The 15,005-nt window shown below is 40.6% G+C and overlaps 1 protein-coding gene across 6 annotated transcripts in view; it reads right to left on the bottom strand.

The window, feature by feature from the left end:
• Positions 1-9,320, bottom strand: part of MAGI2 (membrane associated guanylate kinase, WW and PDZ domain containing 2) — a 674,896-nt gene extending 665,576 nt beyond the window's left edge. For all 6 annotated transcript variants that reach the window (XM_075274083.1, XM_075274085.1, XM_075274084.1 and 3 more), the window contains exon 1: positions 8,719-9,320. In XM_075274083.1, the coding sequence (XP_075130184.1) occupies positions 8,719-9,016 (298 nt within the window). In that variant the 5' untranslated portion in view covers positions 9,017-9,320. The remainder of the gene's footprint in view (positions 1-8,718) is intronic.
• Between the last annotated feature and the right edge of the window lie 5,685 nt (positions 9,321-15,005).

Raw genomic sequence — 15,005 nt, 5'->3', positions numbered from 1 at the left:
GCATCCCCGTACAGCTGCAGGGTCACCTGTCAATGTGGCCTTGCAGCTGTTGCAAAACTACAACTCCCATATATTAAATATTTTACCATTTTTTGCTTCAAAATTTTTTTTTCCCTATTTTCCTCCTCTAAAACCTCTTATGCGTCTTATAGTCCGAAAAATACGGTACCTAAGGAAACCATATGGAACTGCTTTATAATACATATAGGTTTCCGTTCGGGGGTTCCCCAAGTGGACTTCCCAAACGGAAACCTGAATGGGGCCTAAATACCGTAGCAGGGAAAAAAAATCAAAATGACTGAACTGGCTTTTTTTGACGCTTTTCCTGCTAAGACAAATGGAAAAAAATTGATAAAACATTATACGTTCCCCAACATAGTATCAATAAAAACTATATATTGTCCAGCAAAAACATATACCTTACCCAGCTCTGTACACTGATATATAAAAAGTTACACGTGTGAATATGGTGATTCAAACAATTCATAGTTCACCTTTCATTTCTCCTGAGTTCAGAAAATGAAAGCTGAGTTCTGATAGGTTGCTATGGACAAGGACGCTGAAAAAATAAGTGTTGATTTTGCATGTAAAAACATCCAGGAGCCACGCTGCTTCAGAGGAGCTGATCCATGGAGGTCCTAAGGTTAGGACATAAATATTAGAAAGAGGATAACCCCTTTAAGTGATATTTTATCAAAGTTCGTATGTTATAGCAACCAGATTCACAATAACAATCTGAGCCAAATACATTTCGGTTTAGTCACGTCATAAGATGGCCAGTTGATACCTTCTGCATTGGTTTCTTCAGGCTCTTAGCTGTGGCTGAACAATAGCCTCTTAATGCATGAGCCAGAAGCAGCAGGTTTCTACTGTATCGTGTTCTTAGTATCATATTCCTGATAAAGGCCAGAACTATTTTAGGAAAGCTATTTGTATTTCTTTCTAAATAAATTAGTAGTTTATTGTTCTAAACTTTCTAAGGCTGGGGCGTAAACCCTGCGATTTGGCTGCAATGGAAACAACGCGTCAAAAACCGCACTGTTTTACATTACCTGCAAAGTTAATGGGATTCTGGCTATTCCCATCCAAACAAAGAAAATAGTGGCTGTCTGTCAATGGCAGGACATGTAATGGGTGCTGTGACATCAAATGTTCATCTGCTAGGCACCTGTAGATGGTCTGGACAGGTGTGTACTGAAGGTGCTACCTGTGTTTGGATGGACACAGAAACTGTGGAAGCTACTCATACGTGCCCCCCCCCCCCCCATCAGTGTATGTCAACTCGGAAAAATGTGCATGAGTTCGTCTTAGAGTCATGTCTAGCAGTCAGAAATCTCTTCCCAAGCCGTACAGTAGCTTTCATGTCCCCTTGTGGAAAGACCCATTGTCTAATAAGACCACAGCTATAATCATTTATATATCTACCTAAGACATAGCTATAGTTATTTTTTTTGTTAATAAGTGTAGCTCAAGGCTACCTCATGAAGACCCGGTGGTCAGTGTTTTATTGCTAAAGGGAAAATATGTCTGGATATAAATTTCTCCTAGAGCAATAGAGCCACGTCTGCCTCGTGTACACCCATACTCTGTCCGGGGCACCAAGTAGAGAACCCACACCCACATTCATATGCCCCATTACGTCAAGTAAGTAATATATATTAGGAAATGTCTATAATGCAGTTCCCTGATATTTAAGTTATAAGGATTTGCCATAAATGCAACTTTAGCTGAGTTACAGTGGTCAGCTATCTCCAACAGTTTCAGTTCCTGTGTGACTGACTGCTTTATTAAAAAGGGTATGCAAGGCAACCCATTCTCATGATACGTGAGGGTCCCAGCAGTCAAACTTCTACAAGTTTGGACCTTAGCAAACGGTGTTAAAAGAAAACGGTTTTGCCGCGGAAAGCATAAAACAATCATTGGTGTTCACGGCCGGACACTTTTCAAACCCATTCACATGAATGGGTTTTAAAGATGCCGGCAGGTTTCCGTCTCCTGCCCTGTTTTGTGCAGGAAACGGAAATCTGCAGAATGGAGTCCCAGGCGCAGATGTGAACGAGCCCTAAGCCAGAACACATGTATAGCAAGTCAAAAAAGCTAGATATTCCAAGATGTGACAAAGATGTGCCACGTTTATGCCAGCGTCTTGTTATAACAACAGTAACACAATCGTGTAAATTAAAACTACAACTGTAAAAGAGAACATACTCTGCTACATGGACATATGAATATATTTAACTCAACGCAATTTTTTTTTTTTTTTTCCGACCTGCAGAATCCAGGTAATGTGTCATTTTTATCACACCATGAACTCTGTAAAAATAAAACCCATAAGACAAATGCAAACTGTCGTCTTTTTTCTAATTCCATAGTACCATTTATAAAGTACAATTTGTCACACAAAAAACAAGTCCTTAAATGGCTCTGTGAACAGATAAATAAAAAAAAATTATGGCTTTGGAAATTGGATCTAAAAAATTAAAATGAGAAATTGCTGAAGCAGGAAAGAATTAAATAAATAATATATATATATATATATATATATATATATATATATATATATATGGTATATTTATATTGGCTATAGCAAAAAGTAAAGTAAAAAAAATTTAAAAAATATTTTCTAGAGTAAATGTACAACCTTTAATTCGTCTTTGTCATCTATTTATCCTTCTAAATATTTCTTCTACCACATTTTTTATTTAAAACAGGGTTCCTGGCTGGATAAGTTGTCAGCTGTGGTGGCATTCCAGCCTTCCCTGTCACAAATATCACCAAAACAAGGGGAGCTGGAATTGAGTTAATTACATGTGCCAAAGCAAATATTTTCTACTGACAAAATAAATAACAGGGTCGCTTGGTAAACAAAGAATACTGCAAGCAAAATGGAAGAATTCTGCTGAGATCACCAATTTTCTTCTCTGTGGAATTTCATTTACTGATGAGACCTTATCACTTTTGCACGGGATTATGAGCACTTTGTTACAACATATAGAAGTAATTTCCCCTGCACACAGCTACTAATGAATTCCTCTATTGCCAGCAATGTGCATGATCTGCAAGCCTGGCAATAACAACTATGTTAATAATAGCAATAAACTAGATGTCACAATGTATTGCATATTAGAGCTCTGCAGTCAATAGTGGTAAAGGTAGGGAAGTCACACACTGAACACAAATACAATGGTGAACAAGTGATTTTGTTAATACCATTTTTTACTATCTGATATTGTCTTCCACTAACATATCAAGCCTCTTTGGCTCACACATCCAATGTTGTGTTTGTATATTAAGTTTTCATTAACCACATTTAACCAAATGTTGTAAATTCTGTAATCTTTCTACCATAAATAACCGACACTTCCTTTATCTTTTCTTGAAGTCTTGTATGCCTATGTGAGAGGTAAACTTGGTCTGTTTAAAATGTACATCTGTAAGGGCTCATTCATATCTGCGCCGGTCTCCTCGTTCTGCAGGTTTCCGTTTCCTGCCCAAAACTAGGCAGGAGACGGAAACCGCCAGTCATTTTTCAAACCCATTCATTTGAATGGGTTTGAAAAGTGTCCGGCCATGAGCGCCCGTGAGAGTTTTATGCTCTCCACGGCAAAACGTTTTTTTTTTTAACCGGACACAGAGTCGGACATGCAGGACTTTGTGTCCGGTTAAAAAAAAAACAAAAAAAAAAACCTTTTCGCTGCGGAGACACACTGGCGCTCATGGCCGGACCCGGTCTGACAGGAAACCTCAGAACGGAGATCAAACGCTGGTATGAACCCAGCGTATCTAGGCCTATCATATATATAATATTAGTACTGGCAAGCATGGCTGCAGGTTTATACTAGCATTGCCTCTATGTTCTTCTGGCCAGTCAAAGGATCAGAACAACGGAGAGGCAGACCACTAAAATGGCGGTTACACACAGAGTCTGACGGACCACACTGACTCGAACAACAGACATTCGTTCTAAAACTGAAACCAGCAGAGGAAAAATTTGTCTATGCAGCACTTTTTCCTCTTTCAATTTTCAGGTAGAACCTGCAATGTAAGCTTCAATGGTTATTCTAATCACACAAAGGGTTGGCATGTTAAGGGTGTTCCACCAATATGCAATTTGTGGGACTCCCACTGTTCCTGAGTATGATTGGGACACAGCAATGGTTCAGTCCTGCATCTCCTGCTCTATGGTGATCCTGGCACAGAACAGTAACATAGCTCTATCCATGTGTGGATGGGAGAAATTTGGTGCAGGTATATTGCTTTTTTGCTCTCAGGTTCAATAGATGCTCAACTGAAGCTCACCTGAAATCACAGCTTTAGGCTGAGGCCCCACATTGTGAAAATACAGTTTTTATCGTTGCAGATTTTTCCATCATTTTTGGAGCCAAGGCCAGGAGCGGATTGAGCAGAAGGTAAAAGAATATGAGCTTCCTATACCTGTATATTTCCCATTCCTTTTGTAGTCATTCTTGACTGTGACTCAAGAAACCATGGCAAAGTCTGCAAAAAAATAAAGTTGCGTTTGTCTGTATAAGAGCAAGTAACCTGCGGAAATATAATTATATGTGGCATTGAGGACCATGCACTTATAGGAAACTACAGTACTGCTTACTAAAAATAATAATAATAATAAATAATATATCCCTTATCTTTTCTCTTTCAAGAGGGGGATACACTTTCTTCTCGCCTTGGAATGTTGTGCTCCCATTGTTTTATCAGGCTTTTATTAAGTTCATCCCCTTTCTATTTGCTCTAGGACTAGACAATGTTTAGACCAGCAGTTATTAGCTACACATTAACTATTACACAGTATTAAACTGTATTTTATAAATAGTATTATTCATAAAGATCATCTAAAATTAGAAAGAGATGTTCCTAGCTCTCCATATTGAGTATAACATAAACTACAATGCTCAATCATTTACTGACCCCGTTAATGGACTTAAATACCCACAGGGAGCGTGAAATGAGGGCAAAGGAGTCTTAGAGACATTATGTTGGACAAGAAAGTGAAAGTTGTGAAGAAGGCCTTAAAAAGTATGTTTTCTCCTCTTATTAAATAGGTTATCCAACTTTTTAAATTTAATAGCCTATCCTCGAGACAGGACATTTATTTTAGATAGTCGGGGGGTTGACTCTCAGCATTTGAAGGAGACAACGCTGAGGGTAATGCTGCAACACTTTCACTTGAAAGTAACAATGCAATAATACCCAAAATAGCGACTACTAAAAGTATGGAAATATGAGCAGGGTCAGCAGTGGCACCCAATGTTAGCAATGATAAGGTCACATGGGCACTGAGGCCCAGTGAAGCAGCAAGTGAGTCAGCATCTCACTACTCTGTTTTAAAGGAACCTGTCCCTGGCCCCATCATGTTCAGGGTGAAGTAATGACCATTCCATCGATATCTCTCTGTAAGCTTTTGGTTGCAGCAAAGTGAAGTTTTACTTGTTGTTAGTTTCCTGGTCTTATATATTAAAGGGGTATTCTCATTACTGATAGGATATGTCATACATGTCTGATAGATACAGGTTCCTCCCCTGGGACCTGCATCATTCTCTAGAACTGTGCTCCCTTGACTCTAGTCCAGCCTGGTGAAAATTAATGGAGTTCGGGCCACACGGTGACTCAGTGGTTAGCACTGCAGCCTTGCAGCACTGGACTCCTGGTGTTCAAATCCCACCAAGGGCAAAAAACCATCTGCAAGGAGTTTGTATGTTCTCTCCGTGTTTGCATGGATTTCCATCCCATATTCCAAAGACATACTGATAGGGAAAAATGTACATTGTGAGCTCTATGTGGGGCTCACAATCTACATTTTAAAAAAAAAAAAGAAAATTAATGGAGTTGTTGTTTCTTTAACTTTCTTAGAAATGAATGGAGAGACCTGAAGATGCACAATCACCTATTCATTCACCGTACTCTTGGCACCAGTTGGAATGAGGGTTTGGGAAGAACTATATCAGCTATTACAGACTAAGTCACTGGTAGAGAAGAGCTAACAGCTGTACAACTGGATATTTGTTTGCAGAATTTTATATTACTTAAGTTCCTAACAAAACCAGGATGGTTATCTGTGAGACAGAGCGTAGGTCACTTGTGGGTCACAGCTTTCACTGGATAGGCAAAATGTAGTGTCACATGAAGTCCCAACTTCTGCTATGCCTTTCAGACACAATGAATATACTTGCCTTTTATTTGCAGCTCCAACATGATCACATCCAATGGCCTCAAACACACTGTACGGCAAATGCCTATAACTTGGTTACCAGCTTCACTGAAGTACATTATTAATGAAAAGAGGATGCAAAACACAAAGAGAAAATCTAAACCACCAAATTTATTAATATCACAGAGGTCCACTACCGTTACTTATACACACACCAGAAAACGGTGAACTAACTGGATCCAGTTAGTTTACCGTTTTCTGGTGTGTGCACCAAATTTATTAGATTAAAAAATAAAGGTATTGATGTAAAGCTAAGCTTGTGAAAAACAACGTGATGAACACAAAATAGTCAATATGTGTTCTAGCTTCTGAACTTTCAACCAACATCTAAGGAATTTATAGACTGAAGCTTTGTAATACTCATAGGTATGTTCTGAGTATAAGCACTGCTTCATTTCACACCCGCACAAGAAATGTATTCAGTGTTACATCCAAAGATGACTTCATGTCAATGGAGGGGCCTGGTAGAGATGTGCAAAGTGTCATGAGATCACTTCATTGTTACCAAGCTCTTGTAAATAACCTGACTGTTCTCATCCCTTCAGAGCTGTCATTAATCTGACACTCAGTAACCCTGATTAAATGTAAAGTACTCGGTCTTATGTAAGGCATAGGATGCAATACACATCACCAGATCTTACCCACAATGCCTCTTACTGCATGGATGTATTAATAACTATGTAGCCAATAAAATCAACAGTAACAGAATAGATTATAATAATACAGGTACTCATTGTGTGCCACCTGTGTCACTATAGTTATATATACCATAACTGTACAGTAGGTTATACAGTGAGGTCTGACTAACCCAAGATATAGCATATACCTAGAAATGAATGGAGAGACCTGCAGATATATATACCATAACTATATATACCATAACTGTACAGTAGTTTATACAGTGAGGTCTGAGTAACCCAAGATATAGCATATACCTAGAAATGAATGGAGAGACCTGCAGATATATCTACCATAACTATATATACCATATACCATAACTGTACAGTAGGTTATACAGTGAGGTCTAAGTAACCCAATATATAGCATATGCCTAGAAATGAATGGAGAGATCTGCAGATATATATATATACCATAACTATATATACCATATACAATAACTGTCCAGTAGGTCATACAGTGAGGTCTGAGTAACCCAATATATAACATATACCAGTATGATGATTAACTTTTTTCTTTTATAAGACTATAGGAATCACAATGCTCATTCTTGTCTTAAGAGTCCAAGTCAAAAATGCCTTGCTGACAGAATCCAAGTATTAAGCATGATCAGTATTATAATGCCATAAATGCTTGAACCTTGATGTATTTGTTGTAAGGACATCATACACATGTAAAGAGCTGGTCCGCAGTCAGTTACATGTGCCCACTGTAGTCCTGTTTCAGATACTTCTATGTATGACACTTCTTCATGTTTAATCTATTACCATGACAAATATTTTCTATTTCTACAATAACATCTCCCACTGATTCCGTCCCTATACACATAACAGGACAAGTATAGTACCAGTATCAGGTGGAGTCTAATTTGGTGTCTAATGCCTGGCCTGTAGTCACTGTTCACACCTATGCCATTAGAAGTTATTTAAAGCTTGTTAGTGGCGCTGTGACACAGGTGCTATCTGCCCCCACTCCCATTGATGCTGCTGCTACTGTAGTAGCTTTACCTTTCTCAATGTATTCTAGCTGTTACCTAGTTACAAAGCTTTCATTTACAGACACGTCTCTGGTTAGCTCTTGTACTCTGCCCAAGGTCTTTTTGTCAGTTTAATGTCTCTCTCATTTACACAATCCACAAAAAGATATAGTGAAGACGAGCTCTAGAAGGCACAGCACAACGCCAAATAGCATGCAAAGATAATAAGAGATATGCATAAATCCACATCATTCTGATATAATATGCCAGGGTCATAAGTGCCCATAAATAATACATGCTAAGCCAGCAATAAGCAAAGGCTTCTGATCACAGAGTCCATGTAACCATGTAGCCATGATGATAAACAGTATGCATTCCCTAGTATAGTAGTTCCATTTTAACCTGCGACACCATTGTTCATACCCTCAGCTTACAGCACACTGCTCACTCTGGCACACACACACCCTGTGCCAGCCCCAAGAAATCCCCAAACTCCAACAAGTCATTAATACAGCTGCAAAAACAAAGTTACTTAGGCAACTCCTGAATGTGAATGTGCTTCCTCTTCCATATAACGCTGCATTGCAGGGCTGGGTTTATTCCTTGAGATCATTCCCATGTGAGATGCTTAAAAGAATGCCAGTCTGCAGGTACCCAACTCATGCCATGTTCTTAATGTTTACATGCTGCAAACTCATGTCACCTTGTGTCACCAGGGAAGGTAATGCCAGGAGCACCAAGCTACAAATCAGTGAGCTGCACAATAGCCTAGACATGGGTTCTAGCATGCCTGTTACACTGGCACAGCAGCATGTGTACACAGAAAAAACACTCCTACCTTGTTTTACACACTTGATTCTGATGGGGTCCTTGCAATGTTTGATGACAGCCAGTACATCCCTGATAGTGAGTCCAGCCACTGGAGTATCATTCACCTCCAACAATAGTTCCTCAGGTACCAGTTTGCCACTCTGATAAGACACCTTTCCAGGCTTTATCTCCCCAAGGTAAGGAAATTGGCCATTCTCTGCACCCCCTCTGATGTCAAAGCCAAGCTCCCCTTCCAGGCTCCTGTCAATCACACACTCATGGACTTTGTTGGTCCAGTGGTTTTTCTTCTTCAGATTCTTGGACATGGCCCCTGGTTCTGTGGCTGAGATGAAGAGGGGGTTCCTTGGTGGTTCCTGATGAATGGCCAGGCTTTGGGGATGGGGAGGTAGCAGCAGCAGCAGGAATAGGAAGGAGGAGGAGAAGTACTGTAGTCTCTTGCTCCAGCTGGATGTGGGGACAGACTATATGTGTACATGCATGTGTGAGTGTCACTAGCTGATCTCCATGCTGGCAGCTGGCACAGTGAGTGAGTGTGTGTGTGTAAGCGTGTGTGTGTGTGTGTACTAGTTGTACAGTAATAACTGGCAGAGGGGCAGAGGGAGGGGAAGGATGGAGAGCAGCAGGGGGAGGAGGAGGAGGAGGGTTGGGAGCTGTCTGCTCTCTCCTCTCTTTATAACCCGGTAGTGAAGTGTGAGAGAGAGGCTGTGTGTGTTTGCCAGGCAACCAGAGAGGAGGAGGCCAGTACCAGAACAGCAGCAGCAGCAGCAGCAGCTCAGGAACACAAGCTCTGCAGCCCCATTTCTAGCAATTCCCTCTACTGTACTTATAGGACTGCCTGCCCCATAATGGACTGCATACTAGCATGTAGCTTACTATAAGAGAGCTGGAGCTTAGTGTACTGAAGAGAAGGATTCCTCTGCATACTAGCATGTAGCCTGATGTATATATGTATACTAGAACAGATCCCAGTGCACTAAAGTGCATGATACCTCTGCATACTAGGATGTAGCCTGATGGATATATGTATATTAGAACAGTATCAGATCCTAGTGCACTAAAGTGCATGATACCTCTGCATACTAGCATGTAGCCTGATGTATATATGTATACTAGAATAGATCCCAGTGCACTAAAGTGCATGATACCTCTGCATACTAGGATGTAGCCTAATGTATATATGTATATTAGAACAGTATCAGATCCTAGTGCACTAAAGTACATGATACCTCTGCATACTAGGATGTAGCCTAATGTATATATGTATACTAGAACAGGATCAGATCCTAGTGCACTAAAGTACATGATACCTCTGCATACTAGGATGTCACCTGATGTATATATGTATACTAGAACACAGCCCAGTGCACTAAAGTGCATGATACCTCTGCATACTAGGATGTAGCCTGATGTATATATGTATACTAGAACACAGCCCAGTGCACTAAAGTGCATGATACCTCTGCATACTAGGATGTAGCCTTATGTATATATGTATACTAGAACCGTATCAGATCCATAGTGCACTAAAGTGCATGATACCTCTGCATACTAGGATGTAGCCTAATGTATATATGTATACTAGAACAGTATCAGATCCTAGTGCACTAAAGCGCATGATACCTCTGCATACTAGGATGTAGACTGATATATATATGTATATTAGAACACAGCCCAGTGCACTAAAGTGCATGATACCTTTGCATACTAGGATGTAGACTGATATATATATATATATGTATATTAGAACAGAGCCCAGTGCACTAAAGTACATGATACCTCTGCATACTAGGATGTAGCCTGATGTATATATGTATACTAGAACACAGCCCAGTGCACTAAAGTGCATGATACCTCTGCATACTAGGATGTAGCCTGATGTATATATGTATACTAGAACACAGCCCAGTGCACTAAAGTGCATGATACCTCTGCATACTAGGATGTAGCCTAATGTATATATGTATATTAGAACAGTATCAGATCCTAGTGCACTAAAGTACATGATACCTCTGCATACTAGGATGTAGCCTAATGTATATATGTATACTAGAACAGGATCAGATCCTAGTGCACTAAAGTACATGATACCTCTGCATACTAGGATGTCACCTGATGTATATATGTATACTAGAACACAGCCCAGTGCACTAAAGTGCATGATACCTCTGCATACTAGGATGTAGCCTGATGTATATATGTATACTAGAACACAGCCCAGTGCACTAAAGTGCATGATACCTCTGCATACTAGGATGTAGCCTTATGTATATATGTATACTAGAACCGTATCAGATCCATAGTGCACTAAAGTGCATGATACCTCTGCATACTAGGATGTAGCCTAATGTATATATGTATACTAGAACAGTATCAGATCCTAGTGCACTAAAGCGCATGATACCTCTGCATACTAGGATGTAGACTGATATATATATGTATATTAGAACACAGCCCAGTGCACTAAAGTGCATGATACCTTTGCATACTAGGATGTAGACTGATATATATATATATATATGTATATTAGAACAGAGCCCAGTGCACTAAAGTACATGATACCTCTGCATACTAGGATGTAGCCTGATGTATATATGTATACTAGAACACAGCCCAGTGCACTAAAGTGCATGATACCTCTGCATACTAGGATGTAGCCTAATGTATATATGTATATTAGAACAGTATCAGATCCTAGTGCACTAAAGTGCATGATACCTCTGCATACTAGCATGTAGCCTGATGTATATATGTATACTAGAATAGATCCCAGTGCACTAAAGTGCATGATACCTCTGCATACTAGGATGTAGCCTAATGTATATATGTATATTAGAACAGTATCAGATCCTAGTGCACTAAAGTACATGATACCTCTGCATACTAGGATGTAGCCTAATGTATATATGTATACTAGAACAGGATCAGATCCTAGTGCACTAAAGTACATGATACCTCTGCATACTAGGATGTCACCTGATGTATATATGTATACTAGAACACAGCCCAGTGCACTAAAGTGCATGATACCTCTGCATACTAGGATGTAGCCTGATGTATATATGTATACTAGAACACAGCCCAGTGCACTAAAGTGCATGATACCTCTGCATACTAGGATGTAGCCTGATGTATATATGTATACTAGAACACAGCCCAGTGCACTAAAGTGCATGATACCTCTGCATACTAGGATGTAGCCTTATGTATATATGTATACTAGAACCGTATCAGATCCATAGTGCACTAAAGTGCATGATACCTCTGCATACTAGGATGTAGCCTAATGTATATATGTATACTAGAACAGTATCAGATCCTAGTGCACTAAAGCGCATGATACCTCTGCATACTACGATGTAGACTGATATATATATGTATATTAGAACACAGCCCAGTGCACTAAAGTGCATGATACCTCTGCATACTAGGATGTAGACTGATATATATATATATATGTATATTAGAACAGAGCCCAGTGCACTAAAGTACATGATACCTCTGCATACTAGGATGTAGCCTGATGTATATATGTATACTAGAACACAGCCCAGTGCACTAAAGTGCATGATACCTCTGCATACTAGGATGTAGACTGATATATATATATATGTATATTAGAACACAGCCCAGTGCACTAAAGTGCATGATACCTCTGCATACTAGGATGTAGCCTGATGTATATATGTATACTAGAACAGATCCCAGTGCACTAAAGTGCATGATACCTCTGCATACTAGGATGTAGCCTAATTTATATATGTATACTAGAACCGTATCAGATCCTAGTGCACTAAAGTGCATGATACCTCTGCATACTAGGATGTAGCCTAATGTATATACTGTATGTATACTAGAACAGTATCAGATCCTAGTGCACTAAAGCGCATGATACCTCTGCATACTAGGATGTAGACTGATATATATTAGAACACAGCCCAGTGCACTAAAGTGCATGATACCTCTGCATACTAGGATGTAGCCTAATGTATATATGTATACTAGAACAGTATCAGATCCTAGTGCACTAAAGTACATGATACCTCTGCATACTAGGATGTAGCCTAATGTATATATGTATACTAGAACAGTATCAGATCCTAGTGCACTAAAGTACATGATACCTCTGCATACTAGGATGTAGCCTAATGTATATATGTATACTAGAACAGTATCAGATCCTAGTGCACTAAAGTGCATGATACCTCTGCATACTAGGATGTAGCCTAATGTATATATGTATATTAGAACAGTATAAGATCCTAGTGCACTAAAGTACATGATACCTTTGCATACTAGAATGTAGCCTGATGGATATATGTATACTAGAACAGTATCAGATCCTAGTGCACTAAAGTGCATGATACCTCTGCATACTAGGTTGTAGACTGATGTATATATGTATATTAGAACAGAGCCCAGTGCACTAAAGTACATGATACCTCTGCATACTAGGATGTAGCCTGATGTATATATATATATACATACCTCCCAACTTTTGAAGACTCAAAAGAGGGACAAAATGTGCGGTGCGCGTAGCGTGCCGCGGCAAATTTAGCCCCGCCCACTTTTGTGTTGACTCCGCCCATTCTCATTAATTTTTCATGTGCCCGCTCACAGTATAATCCTCCTACAGTCACCCGTACATTATATGTCCCCCCTCCATCTCTGCCCCCAGTTTCATATACACCCTTCATCTGCCCCCAGTTTCATGTCCCCCCTCCATCTCTGCCCCCAGTTTCATGTCCCCTCCATCTCTGCCCCCAGATTCATGTCCCCCCATCTCTGCCCCCAGATTCATGTCCCCCCTCCATCTCTGCCCCCAGATTCATGTCCCCTCCATCTCTGCCCCCAGATTCATGTCCTCTCCATCTCTGCCCCCAGATTCATGTCCCCTCCAGCTCTGCCCCCAGATTCATGTCCGCCCAATCTCTGCCCCCAGATTCAGGTCCTCCCATCTGTGCCCCCAGATTCATGTCCCCTCCATCTCTGTCCCCAGATTCATGTCCCCCCCATCTCTGCCCCCAGATTCATGTCCCCACATTTCTGTCCCCAGATTCATGTCCCCTCCATCTCTGCCCCCAGATTCATGTCCCTCCATCTCTGCCCCCAGATTCATGTCCCTCCATCTCTGCCCCCAGATTCATGTCCCTCCATCTCTGCCCCCAGATTCATGTCTCCACATCTCTGCCCCCAGATTCATATCCCTCCATCTCTGCCCCCAGATTCATGTCTCCACATCTCTGCCCCAGATTCATGTCCCCCCATCTCTGCCCCCAGATTCATGTCCCTCCATCTCTGCCCCCAGATTCATGTCTCCACATCTCTGCCCGCAGTGTCATGCCGTCCTCTCCTTCATCTGCCCCCAGTTTCACGTTCCACCTTAGTGTACACATTACACTTACCTTCTCCTCGTTCCCTCGCCGCTCTCTCTCGCGCGCGCACAGTTGTAGACGCGATGTGACGTCATCACATCGCGTCTACACAGCCAGTAGGCGGTGTGCAGCGGCGAAGCAAGGAGCTGAACTGTGACAGCTCCTTGTTTCAGCTACGTATGTGTTCAACTCAGATCTGCGTCCTCTGGACGCAGATCTGAGTTGAAATCGGGACATACCTCCCTCCAACCGGGACCACGGGACATGTCACCGGAATCATTAATGTCCCGCGGAAATCGGGACGATTGGGAGGTATGTGTATATTAGAACACAGCCCAGTGCACTAAAGTACATGATACCTCTGCATACTAGGATGTAACCTGATGTATATATGTATACTAGACCAGTATCAGATCCTAGGGCATTAAAGTCTGATGTATATATGTATATTAGAACAGAGCCTAGTGCACTAAAGTGCATGATTCCTCTGCATAATAGCATGTACCCTGATCTATATATGTATACTAGAACTGAGCCTAGTGCACTAAAGTGCATGATACCTCTGCATACTAGGATGTAGCCTGATTTATATAGATATACTAGATCCTAGTGCACTAAAGTATATGATACCTCTGCATACTAGTACTGTATATAGCCTGATATATATATGTATACTAGAACAGTATCAGATCCTAGTGTATTAAAGTACATGATACCTCTACGTACTAGATCAGACTACATCCTAATATATATATATATATATATATATATATATATATATATATATATATGATATATTTGCCCAGCCTATCCATGTGGTACACGGTGCTATAACTGATAGCCCGGGAGTATTCTATCCCTGATTAGGGGCTTGAAATGTGTTCTTACTCATATCAAGCATCTATTTATGCGGATACTCGCT

The sequence above is a fragment of the Leptodactylus fuscus genome, chromosome 5, assembly GCF_031893055.1.
Source record: "Leptodactylus fuscus isolate aLepFus1 chromosome 5, aLepFus1.hap2, whole genome shotgun sequence".
NCBI classification, from domain to species: domain Eukaryota; kingdom Metazoa; phylum Chordata; class Amphibia; order Anura; family Leptodactylidae; genus Leptodactylus; species Leptodactylus fuscus.
Note: the sequence above shows the minus strand (reverse complement) of the source record. Positions and strands in the feature narration are given on the sequence as shown.